The 21,393-nt window shown below is 39.7% G+C and overlaps 1 protein-coding gene across 1 annotated transcript in view; it reads right to left on the reverse strand.

Annotated features, from left to right (window-relative positions):
- Positions 1 to 16,545, reverse strand: part of GUCY2F (guanylate cyclase 2F, retinal) — a 105,593-nt gene extending 89,048 nt beyond the window's left edge. The window contains 3 exon segments of the mRNA XM_032756413.2: positions 5,796 to 6,097; positions 15,827 to 16,464; positions 16,466 to 16,545. Coding sequence (XP_032612304.1) covers positions 5,796 to 6,097; positions 15,827 to 16,464; positions 16,466 to 16,545 — 1,020 coding nt within the window.
- Between the last annotated feature and the right edge of the window lie 4,848 nt (positions 16,546 to 21,393).

A 21,393-nucleotide genomic window follows, 5' to 3' on the forward strand; every position in this document is an offset into this window, starting at 1 on the left:
CCAAGTACTGTAGAAGTGAAGGTGAGGCCAAACACTAAAAGAGCAAGAGCTCTCTGAATGTCTGTGTAATAAACATGTAGACGTCCCCCATACCCACCTCTACCAGGAGGTGCAGACGTCTATAGGAAACAGACACTAGACAAAAAGGAAGTTGGAAATGAGGTGGAGCACAAAAAAACAGTGATGAAGTTAAAGTTTTCATGCTTAATGGTGAGAATCCCAGTCTCCTCCCAACATTGCTTCCGGAATACTGACAGCTATGATTATGACTCCCAAGAAGATTAGAAGACTCTTCTCTGAAGAAAAAGACTAGCTCAAGAGCCAAGGCCTACAGATATTGACCAAAAGAAGCAAACAAAAAGCAACTGTTTAGCCAATTGCCCTGTACTGAAGCCCACTTGTCAACATATCCATCATGCACATAAACCTTCAAATCTGCAGACATCTAAGGAAAACTTTCAACATGAAATAAAAACATGAAAAATTAGGAACTGAGGAAAAAACAGATAAAATAGCAGAAGAAAACTTCCAAAAAACTATAATGAGTACCTCAGGGAAACAGGAAAAATACTATATTGATAAACCAAAAGCAGAATGCTATTAAAATAATCAAACAACAAGAATGAACTCTTAGAAATTAAAAATATAACTAAATCATTCTTAAGAATTAGTAAAAGTGTTAGAACACAAAGATGAGAAACTCTCCCACAAAGGAAAACTAAAAACAAAAATATGGACCATATAAGATAAATAATAAAACAATTAAAAGATCAACCAAGGACATCTTATATCTTATATATCTTATAGTATTTCCAGAGAGAAGACAGACAATGTTGTTGAAGAAATTATCAAATAAACAATAGAAGAAAATTTCTCAGAAGGAATCAGCTTCTAGATTGAAAGGCTCCACCAATACAGCAGATTATGTGTCAAAGACTCATACATCATCATGAAATTTCATAGCATCAGAAATAAAGAGAACATTTTAAAAGTTTCTGAAAGGATAAAGAGGAATGGAAATAGGTTGTATCAAAAGATTAGGAATAAGAATGACATCGGTGTTCTCAACACCAATAGTGGAAATTGGAAGACAATGTGACGTGTCTTCAAAGAACTGAGGGAAAATGATTTCTACCCTAGATTTGCATACTCATTCAAACTATCAATCAATAGTGAAGATGAAATAATGACTTTTCGGACAAGCAAAATCTCAAAAATTTACCTCCTGTAAAAAGCTACTACAGGATGTGCTCCACAAAAATGACAGATTAAAGCAAGAAAATAGGTCATGAGATTCATAAAACGTAGATCCTGCCAAGAAGAGAAAGAGACATTTAAGAATTATGGAAATAGAAAACTAGCATAATATTAATAGTTGTGCAGCAGCCTTAGGGAGCAACATGTTTAGATTGGAATAGGAAGACAGAGAGCCCCGGCAAAAACAAATGAAACTGATGAGGGATTTAATAGGCTTTACTATGTAAAAAGTTGTTTTGAAAGGATTTTACAGCCTTATCAGAAAGTATGGAAAGACTTAGACATTCAAATTAAGGTAAGCAAATTAAAAATTGAAGTAATTATTAACCCCGGTAAAAATGAAGTTACATGTGACAAGAATTATAACCATATTATATCATGTGGATTAGCAATAAATGATATTTACATAGGTACTATGTTAAAAATACTAAATATGGATTAACTATAAATTGGGACATAACCATATTTAAGGTTTAAAGGAGAGTAAGGAAGTACAAAAAGACTAAGAGTGCTCCTCAACTATAATAGTAATACAACAAATAATGCTCAAAATTGATTAATCAAGAGTCACCAGCAGCAGCATAGCATTTAGAAACATAGAAGTAAATACCAGAATAAAGAGCTAAAAAAATATGAAAGTGGTTGCTTCTGATGAAGGGAAGAAAGGAGGTCTTATAGACTGCTTTGTTATTGATATAAACCTTTTAGCATTTCTTGAGTTTTAAAACTATGTGTATGTATCACTTTGATAGCTTTTTGTTCATTTCATTTTTTACTTGTTAAAGAAGCAAGAGTATAAATTAAGAGATGTTGCAGACCACTGCTGTAGGCAATGCTCCGTGTATATAGAAATCTCTATTTCATTGAAAGTTATTGAGCAAGGGAGAAATACAGCCATCTTGTTAATGCATCTGCTTAACCATTTATTATCTGTCTCTCTCACTAAAATCTAAGGTCTATAAGGGTGGCAATGAGTGATGTGCTAGTAAGTGTTTGACAACAGCTATATAGAGAGGGGAAAAAAAAAAAAACCTCGTATTTGTAGCATTTGCCCGTTTCTGCGGTGTAACTACTACTACCATGCCTGATTTCAAGCTACCAATTGATGTCACTGAATGGAGAGCTGGGAAAAGATGCACAGAATCAGCTTTTCTGGACTGGCTCTAACATACCATTGCTAGAAACTCTGTCTGTCTTGTATAGGTTCTATCTAGAGTTCAACATATTGCCTAGCACATCACAGGTGCTCAATAAATAGTTGTTGACCTGTTGACCAAATAGGGAACAAACAACAGAAGCCCAGGGATAGGCAAATATCAAACTACATAATTTGATCTGAGAATATGCCATTTATAATTTTGAAAGCTGGAAATATTGAGAGACTCTCTGCCAGTAATCAGAAAACTTCAAGAGAGTAGGAAGCTAAAGATTGTAACTTAGAGGCTAGGTCACCACCAATCAATAAGGTCATCCTAGCCTCAAAGGAGAAAAAGTGGAAAGAAAAAGGTAGCTGTGAGCCAGGCACTCTGATAGTCACTTTTTACATGTTACTTTGTTTAAGTTTCACAGTAGTCCTAGAAGATATAGCTCACTAACCCATTTTACACATGGAGAAACTGAGACTCAAATGTCTAAGTAACTTGCCCAGGGGCACACAGCTAGTAAAAGTGAGAGCTGGGATGTAAACCCAAGTTTGTCTAACACCTTAACATATGCAGTTTCTGCTATACTGGCTGCCTTCTAAAGTACCTTTGAGCAAGATAATTTAGGGAAAGTGGGGGTTTTGTTTATCAGAGACATGAAGATAATTATCTCGCCCTTTTATCATTCTTTGGTTATGAAGGTCCAGACTGGGCACCTGCAAACTGAGGGGTACAAATGTATCCAAACAGGCTTTTTCATAAGCTCTGGATTCTTTGTTGTAGCTATTCTATTTCCTTGTGTAAAGCAGAGTGCAGGCTGCCTAGCAACCAAGCTAATGGCATATTTTTTTGCCTTAATTACCTTATGTTTTCCACAAGCTCAAAAGGATTGACGCAAATATCAAGAGAAGAAGGTCTGAGTTTTTATATCAAAATACCTGTTCATATATATGAACAATACACATACACATACATACATGTGCACACACACACACACATACACCCTCTCCTTCCTTCCTTTGATCCTTTAATTAAAATAGAAATTTGACTTTAATTGTATCTATGTGATGCCATATCATTGGCTAAAAAGTACAAAAATTTACCATCTGGTTGCTTGCCTATAAACACATCAAACAACTGGTTTGACCAACCATTTTTAGCAATTTGAGGAGTTTTGCAATTCTTGACTAAACTGACCAGTTGTTTTCAGTTATGTGTGTGTGTGTGCATGTGTGTGTCTCCTAAAAGACAGTAATACTTACTATAAACTTATCAGTAACAATAAAGTCCAAATCCAGCATTGTTAATATCTCTGTTATTAATTTTTTTATTAGAACAAGAATCAGCAAAATATTTGATATAAATCCTCTAAGCAGAAAGAGATACATAAACCTAAATTTCATTTGAATCACTATTCAGACAGAGAAGCAGCCCACAGAATGATGAAATAAAGGACAGATAAAAAAGAATATGAATATCAGACACAATCAACTGCCTACCTAACAGCCCTCTTTCTTGCTAACAGAATCTCAATTTTGTTCACATTTTTCCAGCAGCTATATATTTTGTTCACACTTTTCAATCACAGTTGTCACATTCCTCCTTCCAGATTATTGGTTTAGGCACGGGCATGGGACACAATCGTGACAAAGAAGGTATAAGTCTGCTTGGGGAGATTCTGGGAAAGATTTCCTCACTCTTTTTTTTTTTGGAGATGGAGTCTTGCTCTGTCGCCCAGGCTGGAGTGCAGTGTCGCGATCTCGGCTCACTGCAAGCTCCACCTCCCGGGTTCACGCCATTCTCCTGCCTCAGCCTCCCAAGTAGCTGGGACTACAGTTGCCCGCCACCACGCCTGGCTAATTTTTTGTATTTTTAGTAGACATGGGGTTTCACTGTGTTAGCCAGGATGGTCTCGATCTCCTGACCTCGTGATCTGCCCGCCTCAGCCTCCCAAAGTGGTGGGATTACAGGTGTGGGCCACCGCGCCCAGCCAATTTCCTCACTCTTAAAAAGAGACGCAAGGGAAAGACAGTGTCTACTTTCACCTCTGGACATTTCCACCCATATGTGATGTCTGGAACTGTGGCAGCCACCTTGGGACCATAAGAGGAACCAGCTCATGAGGGCAAGCTTAGCATGCTATGGCTTGTAAAGTGGAAAGATGAACATGTTTCATTGATGACATCATTGACTGCTGAATTAATCAACCCTGGGGCCCTATCTTCAAATTTTGAAAAAGAATTATTACTTGAACCATTTTGTATTGAGCTATTACTTACAGCCGGAAGCAATATGACTAATGCAGTATTCTAGCAAATGCCAGAGATTTTAAACTTATGTGTATGTTGTTCTAAGTACTTTTGAAAATGTCTGCTTTCTACATCTGACCTCCAGTGTACAGAAACGTCCCTCTGCATTTTTTCCAATCTAAATGGCTTCTTTTGTCTCCCCATCTTCCTCTCATATTCCTCATCTTCTTTGTATTCATCCTCTTTGTTTTTGTCTTTGCTCTCCATTGTTTTCTCTACTTTCTTCCCCTCCTCACTCCTTTTTCTTTCTCTAAGCCTTCAGTGGCTATGATTGGAATCTGAAATATGCCTATACATACATTTATCTACACATATATAAATACTATTTCTTGTATATCAGAAGGGAGGACTTCTTCCCCATTCCAAGTAGCCTGTCTTCACCCACTTACTCATTCCTCCCCACAAAGGAAAAATGAATTAATCTGACTGGTTAGTTTGGAAGGAGAACTAAGTATGTGTAGTTCAGCCCCTCCTGTCTTCTTTCTCTTGGGAGCAGACTACCTACAAGAAGCAAATGCTCTGCTGTTCCTCTCCAGACTACACATTTTACAAAAGACCTGCCCTCGTGGGGCAGGACTGCAGTGGTCCAGCAATGCCATTGACCTGATGGAGAAGTTTGTTTAATCCTTGGGTTCAGTATTGGGAAGCACAAATGCCTACAGGTAGAAGCCACATCCTCCAATACCAGTGTTATCAAAAATAAAGGTAATAGTTTCTTATATACTAGCTCTTTCGCCTTATTGTTAAATTAATTCAGAACTTACACCACAAATAGGACTTATTTTTATTAGGCTCCCTTGAACAGCACCAGTATATATTAAAGTTTTGTTTATCTGTTCTTAAATACATTTATTCTTCCTGACTATATAATGTCATCGTGGGCTGCTTAAAGATAAAAGAAAAAATCTCAAATAATATGCCTTTGTTTCACAAATGTTTTCAGCAAACTAAAGATGTTTTTAATTTGTCTGTGGTTGTCTGCCATTGATTGGGTCTCCTATGGAATTGAGACTGTTGGTATGAAAATAATTGACCATGCTGATGTTTTAGGTTCTCAGCTCATGATAACTTGTGAATGTGTACTTACTTGATCGAACTCCAGCTTCTCAGGAATTTCACCTCTTGCTGCTGCCTCTGTAAAGGCTTGATAGAAGGTCTTTTCTTGGGACTCCACTGTAATGGTCAACACTGCATCATAGGCTTCCCGGAGCTTTGGGTTGTTCCTTAGGACCTGGTAGGGGGTGTGCTTATAAGGTAAACTGTAGAGCAGGGCATCATAAGGAACAAAGACGTAGGTTCCATCAGTCATTTTCAGATCATGAGCCCATTCCAAGAGATGCATCTGAGTCTCTCCCCCAATCAAAGCTGAATGCATACACATGATGATTACTGAAACCAACAAAGCAAGGAGGTTATGGAAGCAATCTGTTAGTAAAGCACAGTACCAAAAACTACAGAGAGGAAAAATAAATGTGTTCTAACCAATTTGTAAGTGGTTTCTTATGCCTCCAAGATAAGCAAGATGTTGTCCTGAGCTGAGGCTGAGGTATGCTCATGGACTCTAGATTGGGGATAGTGGCAACAGAGACATGCCTACAGGCTGCAGAGCCTAATACCTAGACAGGAACAAGAACTAGTATAATAAATGAGGAGTAGCATAAAAAAAGAGGCTTTAGGGTTGGAAAAATCAGCTTTACATCATAACACCACCAGTTTTAACTGTGTACCCTTTTTTAAATTACTTAACCACTCTCTGTCTCGTCCATAAAATGGAGATAACAATATGTACTTATGGGGTGGTAGTGATGATTGAAGAAAGGAGACAAGTCGTTTACTTAGTACATAGCACAGAATAAATAGTAGCTACTATATACTGAAGAATTAGAAGAGAGAATAGTAAGAGAGGATGGGAGATGTTACCACAGCCACTATTGCTTTTTATCGTCCATCTCCTACAAACATGCACTCTAATACATTTTGACCAACTGTTCTCATCCTTACCAAGGTCATTGTAGACAATGAAAAGCACTAACTCACTCACCTATAAATGTTACTACAGGTTGATTACTCCTTATACAAACTATTGAAGACCAGAAGTGCTTCAGACTTCAGACTTTTTTTAGATTTGGGATATTAAGTATAATATTTGCATTATACTTACCTGTTGAGCATTCCTAATCCAAAAATCTGAAATCTGAAATACTTTAATGAGTATCTCCTTTGAGAGTCATGTTGGTGCTCAAAAGTTTTCAATTTTGGAGCATTTTGGATTTCAGATTCTCAGATTAAGGATGTACTCTCTGTAATATTATGGGTGAGATGTTCAACTTTTTAAAATCTAACTTCCCTGTAATTGGAACTACTATGCACTCAATTTAATTCTTCCTAGACTTATGAAACTATGTTGTTTGGCAAGGTTATGCTAGAATAGAGTGGATTCAAGGGGGCCACGGTTGAAAAATGGCACCTAGATCATGAGACTGAAAGTCTTATATCCAATTTTGCCCTTGGCATGCTAAATAAGTTTAGTTTAAGCCCACTTGTGCTTCAGTGCCCACATCTTTAAAATGTATATTCCAATGCATTTTACAGGTACACTGAGTAGTTTAATTAGATAATGCCTGGCAAGTATTCTGAGCTCCTTGAAGAAAGGCAAAGACTCTATTGCTACTGGTAAATATTAATTATACATGTTTACATGGAACCTTTAATCTCAAGAACTAAGGGTGCTTAACTACATTCAATGACTTGTCTTTGGCATTTGCATATTGTTTCATCTATTTTCAAACACCTTTTTACACTTGCTAAGCACCCCTAGAAAGTTTCCCTTTGAGCTACAGCTGGTACTTCTTAGTTTTTAAAGTGTAACTAATAAGTTATGAAGTTTATTTAAACATACCACACACATATGCACACACCACAGCATGACATGAGTTTTCAAATGACTATTAACTCCTTCAAAATAATTATGCTAAGAGGTTCCACATGTATTCTGATGTTCAGACCTTCCTTAGAATTCTCAAAGGATATCTTTGGAGCTAGTTCATGAACCACACAAGGGATTCAGTCTCACTTGTTTATAATCACACATTGTATAATGGGAAAATGGAGTGCCAGAGATGTTTGACAATGCAAGAGTTGGATTTAGAAAAAGAAAATAGAAATGAAGACCTCTCACTCTCTACATTTGGCTGAACCATTAAAAGTAAATTAGTTTGGTCAAATTAGTATAGTCATAGGTCCATTGAGGCAGGCAAAATGGGTTTAGTCAGAGGCTTCAGTTGGCCAGTTTGTCCAACAGTATCCTCAGCAAGTAGATCAGTATTAGCATCTTTCTTCTGCAAATCAGAGATTGAGTGATTTGTTCAAGGTTACTCAATAGTGATAGTGATACAATTTGATTTAATTTACTTAAAGGGATATTAAAATGACTTTACTGCATGGAAAATGTTAAATAGAACTAGTGTTTGGTGCTGATTGCAATACAGCAAATACTTTAACATACATTACATGTAGTAGGTGCTATGATGATGTGCCATCAAGATACACACTTCAGCACTGAGGCACTCATTCCACCAGCTGCTGGGTGTGTTAGTAGCTGATAGGTGATTTTTCTCTGAGACTTGGCCTCAGCTAAGGAAAGGCACCTCTCTCAAGGTTACATCCTCTCAGTAGTGGGCCGAGGCTCGCTTTTGCTGGTTCAACTTTTGGAGATTTTGTGAGCCAGTTAACATCATGTTATTGGCTTGAAATTGACCATTGTGGGAGTGATTACACTATGGAAATCAGCAAATACTACAAATCAGAACTTTTTTCCATCTGAAGATCTGACTGTTAAACAATTATTATCACACACTGTGCCCCTTTCTGTGGGTGAGACTGAACCTAATGACTATTCCACATGGAGGTAGAACAGCCCAGACTCCTCATCTCAATTCTGGACAACTCCGAAGTGTCATACCAGCTCTAGAGCTCCCCCTAAGACTGGCTGAGGCCTTTGTTGTGGCTGCACTGCAGTTCAGTTCTCTCTGCCCAATCCTACTGTCTTCTCTTCCTCACAGGTGTTCTCCTTGAAAATACTCATTCAATAAGCTTCCTGCACTCAAAGCGCCATCTGACAGGCTGCTTTCCAGGGAAACTGACTTGTGACACTGGATTAGAGCCCCCACCTTACCCTGAGTTGATTTCTATCCTGGCACTTATAAGATTTATTGCTCTTATTTACTTATATCAGCTTCTACTACCAAACTGTGAGCTCCTTGAGGTCAGGAACTGTGTCTTATTTATTTCCATATCCTTGTACATATTATGCACACAATAAATGTTGTTTAGATGACTGTTTGTAAACTAACAGCCTCTTCAGTAGGAGAGCTTGTACACTTGGGTATTTTTTGTGGGTTCCTTGAGATATGAGATATGGGCATATATTGATTGTTAGGATGGAGGAACAATTGGAAGTGATATTTTTTGGGCAGGTAGATACTGCCACGCCTGTTGTTCATGCCTACTATCATTAACTATGCCCAGTACCTTACCCTCAACCCTGAATCTCTCCTCTTTATTTTTCTTTCATTGACCCACACTGACCATATTTCAAAGGGTCTGAATTTTTATAACTGAAAAGACCCTTTAAGACCAAGTAGGCCAACCCGTCCCCATCATTTTATAGAAGAAGAAATAGGAAATTCAAGAGGGAATAATCACAGGCTCCTCTATTTTTTGCCTGGCAAGATCTTGCCATTGAACATGATTAAAGTAGAAAGCATAAATACTGAATTCAAACAACAGCATCTTAATTTAATAGATTGAGTGCTTTGTGAACAGGGATTTGTAGATACATCTGTTCTACAAGATAATTTTACTAAATAGTTTTATTATGTTAAAATTACATTCATTAAAATGGGATTTGACCTGTAAGTTGTTGTCAGGAAAGGATTAGTGTACAGAAACCTTAAATCCTAAACAAGGCCTGGGTCAACAGGTGGTCACCGAATAATACTAATTTGTAAGTTTCCATCCTGTCAAGCTACTTTATAGTCAAAACAAGGACCAGGAAATACACCCTTCTGAGATCGCATCTCACCAGGATATGACACCAGCATTTTCTCTGAGCTACTTGAGCTGTCTAGTGTCTATGTCTTCATATTGTGGCACCAACCATAGCAGGCTGTCTAGGACCCTTTCTTTCACTAGCAGCAGGAAATGCCATGAAACTCCAGGAGAAGCCAATTTCCATGTCACTCAATTCCTATTTCTCTTCCTAAATTAAAATAGTATATCAAATATTTTCTTGAGAGAGAGTAACTGTGTTTCTGAAAAGGCAAAAGTCACTTATTTCTCTCAGATTACTGGCTATGGTGTCCTCCATGGAGGAAACTGGGCCCAGGTTCACACCTTGCGAGATGGAAATGATTCCACTTGCTGCTGCTAAAGAAGTCCTTAGGAGCCATATTCATATTTGTGAGCCATCAATATCGCCCAAAGTCCACAGAGACACCCCCCCATTCTACTGCCTTTGTTCTTTATTGTAACCCCTTTGTGATATTTCCTGCTACTGTCATTCATTTGAACAGTTGCTAAGAGGGCGGGGAGGGGAGACAGACCAGAGGAGGAGGGCAGCATGCAGATTTATCCCAAGTCTCATCTTCTCTCAGGATTCTTTCCTATCTGGCCATATTGTGAAAGAAGTACATTACTACCCTCTCCCTCTCAGTTTTCTCCCACCCAGCCTAATAAATGGCTATGTAAGAGGAAGGTGGGAGGCTCTGGAATGTGCATGTTTCCCAGGCCCCATCCCCAACTGTGACTCAGTGCAGGAGGCTCTCAAAGGAGACTTTTGGAACACTATACTAGGTGATGTGTGGCTATCTCTATCAGCTAAGGACACCCCACACGTTTTTGGCCATAAGTCCTGAAGCTACCACTTACTTAACTACCACTGGTGTTGAAGTGGTCCAAGTAGCTCAGCATGATGGCACATAAATATAACATTCAAAGACTATTCCATCTGCATCAGACCATGTTTTTTTCATACTCAAACTTGTATTGCAATTGCATTTGTTGCCTTAACATTGCTGCCCAGCTTGAGATAAGGTTTTATATTTCTCCATACCTTGAAACATATGTTTTCTCCTGTTTTTCCTAAACTGCTATGTACATAAGACCTCTTAAATGCAAGAAGTCTAGATGTTTAGAGATTTCCTCTTGTGTCAAGCCTTCAATAATTTGATCATTAGCCATTCATGAAAGCCAGTTGTCCTCTTGCCATTTATATTTACTTACATTTGGTGTTACATTATACCAAATCCTATACCAAATTCCGTATTGATGCTAAGGCTCCTAGTCATAGTATTATCAGTATCACTGTTGTTATTAATATAGGAAAACAGGGCTGACACTTGGTACATTGAGGCACATAAAGAATTTTATCTATGGGTCCAAAAGTTAAGAAAGAAAGGTGGAAGGGCTGAATTATATGCCACATATAGAACACAGGATCTCAAGTGAGTATGCTTCAGGAGGTAGTATAGTATTGGTCTATCAATAGACCAGTGGTTCTCAGTGTGGTCCGTGGACCAGCAGCATCAGTGTCACCTGAGAATGTGCAGTATTAGAATACAAATTCTGGGGCCCCACGCCAGCATTCCTGAACCAGAAACTCTGGAGGAGGAACCCAACAATCTGTGTTTTAATAAATCTTCCAGGGGATTCTGATGCCCACTGAGATTTGAGAGCTACTGCTTTAGACTACTCCGAATATACATCCTGGCTTTCTCATTCACCAGTTGTGTGACATTGGGTAAGTTATTTAACCCCTTTTAGCTTTAGAAGTCTTATTCATAAAGTAGGTAAACAATAATTGCCCTTACTTAACAGGGGTGATTCAATAATTGGATGACAGTCCATACAAAGCCCTTGAAAAATTACTAGCACATAATAAACTCCCAATAAATATTAACTATTACCATTATTTTTACTGCTATCTTTTTCTTATATACAAGAATCTTCAATAAACGAGAAGAAGCCATTCTGTCCTAGGCAATAAGATAGCAATCAGGTATCTAATTTTGGAAGAACAAGAGAAGTCTATTCCAATGGTGTCATATTTACTTAACATCATGTTGTAATGAAGCATTCCCAATTCAGAAGGATTGAAAGGAAATCCCAAATGGTCCAACATCCTGGTAAGCCCAAATTGAAAGGATTATACAATCAGCCAAGCACAGGGCTGATCAGCAAGAAGATGAGGAGAAGAGAGGGCTTAGAATAGCCATTTGAAAAGTTCTCTAAAGAGCTGCAGGTAGGGCCTCCTGCTAACCTTGGCAGGAATTGGAAGAGGAACCCTTTCTGAATGAATGCAACCCTACAGGTGCCTGCTTGGTAAGTAAATGCCCTTTTGTGCCATTGGACAAAAATTTCCAACAGGGCTCATGGTTTGAGGAGCAGAGACTGGACTGGATTTTGGCCCTCAAGTCCAATCAGCTAGGTTTCCTTGTGCAGGGTGCAACCTACATAACCACACACAGCAGCCCTGACTATAAATTAAGGCCTTTGTCTTTGATTAATATCTCTCCTATTTGACTTTGTCAGAAGCAAAGAAAATTGGTAGTTGCTCCCAAGGCTTAAGAGAATTGAGTTGAGAATCTGGGAGAGGCTGAATCCCCTCACTCTGAGAATTTATTTATTCCTTCTTTAGTGTTGATAGTGCTTACACGTATGTACTTATTACTGTGAGACTCGCAGGTATTGTAAAACTTGAAAGAAAATGCCTATCTCCTGGATAATCCTGAGAATTAAATGAGATCTATGTGCAAATGCCTTGTAAAATGTAGACAGCTGTTTACACGTAAAGTAATAGTATGGTTGCTTTTATTGTCTCTATGGCAGCATATAGTAACACCCCACTGTTTTCCCACCCAAGAGCACATGGCTATTATCATTGCTATTATTATCTACTATTAAATCTATCATTGCATTGATATTATGTAAGTGCAACTTAGACCTGTTTCTGAGAAAGACGCTTCCTCTAACTCTGGTAAGTTGCCAAGGAGAGTTCCTAATTGGAAATATTAACTTATAAGAATCAGAAGTGTCATACCAGCCAGTAATAGGCTGCTCTTCTCTCCCCTCCCACACCACTACCACCATCACTACAACCACCGCTGCCACTGCCACGTGGCAATGCCATCACTGCTTTTGCGAACAGATCAGAAAAAAAAAAAAAACCTTCGAATTATTTCTACTACTTCCAAATATTTCTAGGCCCCTCCAAAGGAAGGGGTCCTTTTCCACTGTATTTTGTATGTCACAAAGGGTCCTCTCTGAAGGTTTGCTTGGGGGTCCACAGTGTTAAAAAGCAGCCTCATAGCTAGCAAAATAGGGAAGAAGTCAGGCTCTGCCTTCCTCAGAACTTCTCAGCTGAGATCACACAAAAAGTTTGTTGTCTTTTTAGTTCTTCTCAGTCCAGATAGATAACATCCACGAATACTTAGCAGCCTCAGTCCCAGCAGTTGAGAGGAGCTGGAAAATTAGCTAAAGATTTGATCCGGTATGCGCTATGCATGGTGTGTTGCAGTCTTCCTCACTGCTCTGTTGACCCAATCTGTACTCACTGGCTTCTGGCTCGGTTTCTCACCAAATCTCCAATTTTCTAATGGGACAAAAGATGTGCCCTGACCCTTAGGCCACTTAGCTAAAGCTCTGATATCTATTTTTGTTCATTCTCTGGATCCTGCTTTACATGTTCCCATGGGCTGGGGCATTATTTTCAACAAATGATCAAGTGGACAACAAGGGCAAGGTCTATCTTACTTTAACACTCACTCCCCTTCCACCATTCCCCCTATCACACCTCACCCACCAGTTGGCATGCCCTCAGATACAGACATGTGCCTGTACCAAGTGTGGGTATTACACACTGCTTTGAACAAAGCACAGTGAGCTGCCTGAGGTTGTACTCAGGCCACAGCCCAACCAATGGCTCAGTTCCCCTGCCCCCACCCCACCCACATTCTGACTCATGTCACTGAGGTCCCAGCATGCCTCATCTGAATCTGCCTATGTTTTGTCAAAAAACAAAGGAAAATCCTGCAGTGCAGAGCTTTTGTCTTCACTCCCTTTAATCTCTCTTTCTGAATCCCTCCTCCACTTCCTGTTGCTGTCCTTGCTATTCAAGGTCTTCGTTTGCTCCATAACCATCCTCTCTAGGTTTTTTCTCTGCATCCTCAAAATTTCCATTCCCTTAGTGAGCAGATCTGTACTGTAATAAAGAAAACAATCTGACTAAGCGAAGTCATATTAAAACAATGGGAACTTAAAGCGAGAAATATTTATTTGCATTATTACTAAGTTAAAGCAGCATTTCTCAACTCTGGCTGCACGTTACAAGCGCCGGGGAAGCTATTTAAAATACCTTTGCTGGGAACCACCACAGACCAATTCTAGTAGAATTTCTGGAGGTGGCGCTGTGGCACCAGTAGTCTTGAAAAGATGTCCAGGTAATTCTAGCATGCAGCCAAACTGAGAACCCTTGACCTAAAGGACTCTCTAATGGTAGGGCAATAATATGTGCATTTGCTTCCTCCCAGCCTCAAAGGGGTTGTGGGTGGTTAGCACTCAATCCTAATTCTTCTCAGTCTGGCAGCCCAAAGAGCTTCAGGGCCTGGATTTATTTAACATTTTATGGTAGAGGCCAAAATGTCATTTCAAAGTATACAAATGGGTGGGATGTGAAACATTCATGGAATATAAACTTGCAGGAGACATTGGGCTTCAAGAAGATTTGTAACCTATTATAAAGTTATGATACTAAATATATTAGCCTGTTTCTGACATGGCTCCTCCTGCAAATGATTTTATATCTTTCAAAATAATCCTATGCTCTGCTTTGAAAGTATCAAGCTCTATTATGAAGTAATGAGAGCCACACTGATTGCTAAACATCACGGAATCTTGTCAACTGGAGCTGGAGGCAGATTACTGTAGTTCTGGAACTAAAAACTCCTCTTGCCCTCATCCTCTTGTAATCATCATAATTAAGGTCCAATACTGAAGCCACTTGAAACTTAAAACAGGCTTCTGGTTACAGGCCAGGCCTAAGCTGGACCATTCTCTAACAAACTCATTGTTAAGGAAATGACTGGGACCAGGACTAATCCTTGAAGGAATCAGTTTGTCAAATAGTTTCTCAGATATCCATCCTAAAGTGGTGGAGTGGCTGCAATGGGGGAATGAGCAGCGTTTCCATGAATCATAGCCATCTCCAGAGAAAGGTAAAATGGAGGTTAAAAAATTGGAATAGAAAAGAATCAAAACCAGGTGTCACAAGGGCTTGCCATAAGTGTGAGTAAAAGAGATCTGATTCAAGAGGACCAGGAAGGGCCCCCTTTTGCCAAAATGCACCCAACTAACTTTGAGAATGATAGCTTTAGTGGGTCAAGTTCTTTGCTTCACATTTTGTCTGTTGTCTCTGCAAGAATCATCTTTGAACATTAAGCTTCCATTGGAAGGGGAAACTGTTAAAATTTAGACAGTCTTCTCATTTTAATATGCTTTCATTCATCAGCTAGGTGCCCTCCATATCAACTAACTGTGTGCTGCAAAAAGAAAAGCCCTGCTTTGAGAAGAGGCAGAAGGTATGGACATTTTGGAGTCCAGAGAAGACAGATTCTAAGTTAAGTGTCCCACAACGACACTGGGTACCTTTGAAGGAAAGTATCCAGAAAGGAGTCAAAAGTAAATCTCTCCTCAGTGACTAGAACAAACAAAAATGAAGCCATAAGAAGACCCTCGCCTCCCCATACCAGGGTCCTAAGGGCAGAAAGGAAGGATGTATGGCTACAGTGCTCTTGACACCATTCTTCACTCAGGTGCTAAGAGCAGGCACTAGCATCCACAGGCATATGAAGCACAGAGTTCTTTGTACTGTTATTCAGTTCATAAAATAGGCTCTGTTGAAGCAGGGCAGTCTTGGGACCTGTGTGTGAGTGAAAAAGGGCAAATGTGTAAAGAAATGGGAAGGGAAGTGCTACCCTAGGGTGTGAGGGTAGGAAACCTTTTGGAGATTGTAATCTCTTTCCCTGAAGTCACGTTTAAATGTCAGCAGGAGAAAGCACTCACTGCGAATTCTGTCTGCCTGGTGAATCCTCTGGAGAGCTTTCCGCATGCTTTGGCTGTCTTGTCCTGTGGTCAGGACGACCCCTACAGGTAAGCCGTGGCTCCGAAGAGCACTTGCGACTCGATTGGCTGTATGCACCCAAATGTCTTCATCCGAGGAAATGACTCCAGCATGAGCCCACTGGAAATATTTCATGACAGTTACAAGCACCCGGATGGGAGAAGGGAGTGTCCGAGAAAAGGTCGGGTAGCTATTTTTATTGTCTAATTCATAATTCACACAAGCCCAAGAGAAAATCCCTTTGTCCCAGCTGTTTCCCAGGAGCGAGGCTGCCTCGCAGTAGCCAGGGTTGGTAGGTCCAATAAATCCTGAGGCCATCTGGTGGTGGGAAATGAAACTGGAGAGGGCCCTCGAAGTCTGGCAGTCTTCATTGAGAATCACATATTCAAAAGAATAACTCAGGTCAAAAGATGGGTCCCGGTTGATTCGCTCAATGGCTAATCGCGCAGCAACCTCAGGCAGGGCCTTTGAAAACAGCGAATCACAAGCCCAAGGGCCTACCACCCCTATATTGTAGGGGAGTGTCCACACCTGCTGCGGAAGGGACATGACAGAGAGAAGGCACAAGCACCACAGGAACAAGGCCATGGTGTCCCAGCAGTTTCCTGAAAGCCGCAAACCAGAGCACAAGGCGAGAAAAACGCCCGAGTCCCAGGAACATAGCCCTCCTGCTTCCAGCAAGCTAATGACGAGATACTGGAGAGTTATTCTGCTTTCCCGACACAGACAGTGGTGTTTCCAAATGCCTGTCAATCAGAGGAAAAGGTTTGTTACTCACACTATTTCTGAAGCTTCTGGAAAGAATCGGTTGTGAAAGAATGGCAAAAAAAAAAAAAAAAAAAAAAAAAATGGTAGTGCCCAAACTAAAAGTTTCTTTCCCCCATCCTGACAAAACTCCTCCTCTTCCTGTACCCCTTATCTCAGTACATGGCACATCCATCCACTATTTGCCCACTTGCCTCTTTCAGAAAACTGGAAATCACTGAGACTCCTTCTCTTCCCCCACATTCAATCTATCACCAATTCCTATTTATTCAACTTCAGTAATAGCTGCCCACCTTACAGTGTTATGAAAATTACGTGAGTTAACACACAGCAAGTGCTTATAACAGAGCCTGGCAAGTCATTGGCATTATATTAGACATAGTATCATTATTATGGTTTTCAATATGTCCATTTTTCTCTCCCATGCAGCTCTCTTGGATAGAAACAGATGTAAACAGAAAATAACAATGCAGAGTAAAAAGTGCTATGATTGAGGTAGTCCAAACAGAGAGACAGAGAGGATCACCTAAACTCAGATTTCAGGGGAGGAGAGAAGGGAGGAAGAACAGTCTCTCAGGATTGAGTACTGAAAAAAAGTTAGCCAGGTGAATGAGGTTGCAGGAGTAGTTTGGTGCTAAGATGCTAAGAGCCTTCCAAACAGAAGGAACAACATGCAGAAAGACCCAGAGGTAAAGATGATAGATAGATGATAGATAGATAGATGATAGATAGATAGATAGATAGATAGACAGATAGATAGATAGACAGACTATATATATATATGTGTGTATATATATATGTGTGTGTATGTATATATACATATATATGTGTATGTATATGTGTATATATGTGTGTATATATATGTGTGTGTGTGTGTATATATATATATATATATATATATATATATATGGATTCTTAGAATTCTAAAGCATTTGTTCTGCTTGAATCTGTGATGTCAGACAAGGCAAGGGCCAGATCACCAAGATATGCTGTGATTGAATAGTGTGCCCAATGGTTTTAAGCAGGGAAACAGTATTATCAGATTTCCATTTTAAAGGATCTCTCTAGCAACAATGTGGAGAATGAGTTGGAAGAAAGCAAGACTGGAGGCAAAGAGACCAGTTTGGAGTCTGTCATAATAATCCATATGAGAAATGATGACAGACCAAGGGAGTGGTAGTGAAGACCTAGAGGAATGGGATCATTTCCTCCAAGATTAAAAATATCAAGATTAAGAAAATAGAAATAACAAGAACTTGGTGACTGACAAGATATAGAAGGTAAGTGAAAAGAAAGGAGAACTCTAGGATGATTTTGAGCTTTTCAGACCTAGGAAACTGATTGAAAATGGCACAAGTCTCTGAGATAGGAAACATTGGAGGAAGGAGGTGGGAGAGATGATGCATTCTGATAGACATCTTGAATTGGTCAACAAGTGTCAATAGCCAATAGATAATAGCACATACTGGAGGGCCTAGGAAAAAAAAATAGAAAGCTGAACAAGAGTTATAAATTCTTAATAGAAAGCTGAATAAGAGTTATAAATTTGAGTGTAATCAATTGATAGACGGTAATTTAAAACATGCCTTTTGTGGAGTAAAGAAAGAAGACAAAGTACAAAACCCTGAGACCCCACAACACTTAAAGATAGGTCACAGAGATGTTAATAAGGAGAATCCTTAGTAAATCCTTAATTCTAATCAAAGATCAAAATAATGACATAGCTTTCCTCAGGGCTGATAATCAGCGCTGGTGTGCACCAGTCAGGCCAAACTGGTTGTTTGGGGCAGCAACAATTCCGGCTGTGCCAGCCCTGTTGGTTATTATCCTGACTCTCACTCCTAATTTTATGAGAAACCTTGACTCCTGAAGAGACCAATCTGAGGCATATCTAGTGAATATTAAAGACCTACCACAAATAGTATGCCCCAACATTCATATATTGGTGAAAGCTGATTTGAATGAGAGTCAAGAAAGTCTTGGGGGAGCAAACAGTTCACCAAACAACATAAGCCAGTGGCTGAGGGGTGTGTGGGATGGGGGAGAACTTCTAACTTTGCTTTGGGGACAGTGGAAAGATGATTGTGAGCTGATTATATGCATAAGAGCCTCAAATTTATTCCTCGGCCCTCAAAGATAATCCAGTCTAACCTGCCTCCAAAAAATTAGATCTATTCTGTGCACTATGTTGAATGCATGAGAGTGAGATACAGGATGGATGAAGTATGAGGTGTTGACTCAGGCTTCAAAGAGCTCCCAACCCAGAGCTGAGCTCTAGTCAAGAGCCACAAGCTTCTCTTCCCAGCTTCTTCCAGCCTCCCTCTTTTCTCTGCCATGGCAAAATTTGGGAGCCAGGACACTGTAGGAGCCACTCATTATCTGGAGTAATATGGGAAGGGTCTCTATTTCTGGTCTGTATTGTGACAAGGATATTGAACTACATTATATCTCTGTCCTTATAGGCCTCACTCTTTTGACCACTAGCAATGGGCAACAGTGAGGACAGCTCTATATGGGAAACAGAGCCCTATTCACAGCAACAGGGCAAGAAAGCCGACATACTGCCTCTTCTTCCCCAAACACACTAGTTTCCTGGGTTCCTTCCCAGTATCTGTGCATTTAATCCAGAAATTAGCACTTAGAATAACAAAGTCTAAGATATACTGAGTTCTTGCTATGTGTCAAATGCTGGGCTACACTCTTTCCATGTATTGTCTCATTTTAAAAACTGAATTTAAAAAACTCATCACAGTCCTTTGAAGTAGGTGTTATTATCATCACTATTTAAAGATGATGAAACTGAGGCTCAGAAAGGGTAAGTAACTTGCCTAAGGGCAAACCATGGTAGAATGGAGATTCGCACCCTAGTTGATTGAGCACCGTACTAGATAGAAGTTGCACAGATAGCCCTTCATCTATGACGTCAATGAGACTACCATTATTATACCTGCTATATTACTCAAACTGAGTTTGAATCATTCATTTGCAGTTTAAAGAAGTTTCCCAGTCACCCATGAAAGAATAAATTAGGTAGAGTTGGGGAGGGGCAGAGTAAATTGGGAGGAGCCACCAGAAATTCATTATCCAACCAGAAGTAATTTGCTACTAGTGTTCAAGCCTAGCCCTGGGACTGCCCACTTACTCCTCACTCAGGGCACAGTGCTGCACAGCTGGGGGTGGGGAGCACCAGTTCCACTGTATTCTATATAAAGCTAATCCTAATCTTTGAGAATGGAAATCTTGAGGGTACACCGTTCAGCATATTAGCCCCAATTTTCAACTTCCTCATCTGCAAAGTGGGGTAAATTTAATTTAATCATTTTGAGATAAAGAATTAAATAAGTTAGAATACTAAGTGCACAATTGTGTTTCAATAAACACTGGTTCTTCCTTACTATTTGGAAGGAGGACTGCACTGGGAATCAGAAGGCCAGGGTCCTGGACCCAATTCTGCACCGACTCACCATGTGACCCGAACAGATTGTTGCCTACTCTGGGTCTCTCCTTTTTCCCCTTTAGCTGGACTAGCAGATCAGCAAGTCCCTTTCTTCTCTGACCTCCATCCATCCTGGGATTCTGTACTTTGTCTAGGCAGTTACTTTTCTAAACCTCTGCACTTTGAAACTGCTGAGTTCATTCAACATTTTCTATTCTTTGCTGCTCTAATTAGCTTCTCACTGGAGTTGGATTCCCCCAAAGTACTTGCTTCTATCTGGTAGATCCAGTTCCTGATCATTTTTAATTTTGGCCTAGAATCCTCTGTCAAGCATCTGTGATGTGAAGACGCCACTCCCCCACAATGCTGGAGTTATGCTACACTGAAAACCTGGGCTCCTAAAATCACTGGTTATCTTATTATCATTAATAACAAACACACGTTGAGAAGTTGGTCTGTGCTAAGACTAACTACAGAAAAAAATGGGAGAGTTTAAGGGCCTGGCCAAGAAATCTAAACAAGAAAAGCAAGCATGTACCTCAGGAGGGAGAAAACCAAGTTAGTAAATTCCCGGCTTGCTTTTGCTTAACATTAAATCTCCAGTGCCCTTCGCAGTGCCTGACACATAGTAGGTGTGCAAAAAATATATGTTGAATTAATACTGAAGAGGAGATATGGAGCACAAATAAAATGTTTTGTATTACCATGTTATTTAAAATGCTCTATTTTAGGCCTTAATCAAGACCCACCTTTGGCAAAATTATCAAGGGGTAAAGTTTGTCTTCAAACTTCTAGCAGAGCTCTCTCTGCCCTCTCGTTAATGGAGAGAAAAACAACTCTAAAGAAAGAAACTCTTTAAATGATTTGCACTAATATGTAAATGAACGATAATATTTGACACTTTCCTCTATTCCTCCCCAACCAGTGGTGTTTGTTCTCTCATAAGGGCTGGGGAGAAGTTTATGCCAAAATAATTAATCTCTAATAATATAATGTCTATTTCAAGCATCAGTTGCAGGTAGGCAAAGGAGGATGGACTACTTTTTGAGTAAAAAAATGAAGAAACTTTCGGTGCCCCTCAGATCAAAGTGATTAACTGTCCATTCTAGGTGTAAGGCTGGCATTTTTGTGTTATAATCCAGGTCACTCCTAAGCACAATGCCCACCCCAAATTCTAAAAAGTTGGATTTTTTTATACCATTTCTAAAATTCGTACAACACGGGTCCCTCCTCAGGCCACATGCCACAAAGTGCCCCTTGGCATTCACTCTCAGTTTTTGTTGCTCTTTTCCCTCTGTTAACTGCAAG

Source organism: Hylobates moloch, unplaced genomic scaffold, assembly GCF_009828535.3.
Source record: "Hylobates moloch isolate HMO894 unplaced genomic scaffold, HMol_V3 SCAFFOLD_7, whole genome shotgun sequence".
In the NCBI taxonomy this organism is placed as follows: Eukaryota; Metazoa; Chordata; class Mammalia; order Primates; family Hylobatidae; genus Hylobates; species Hylobates moloch.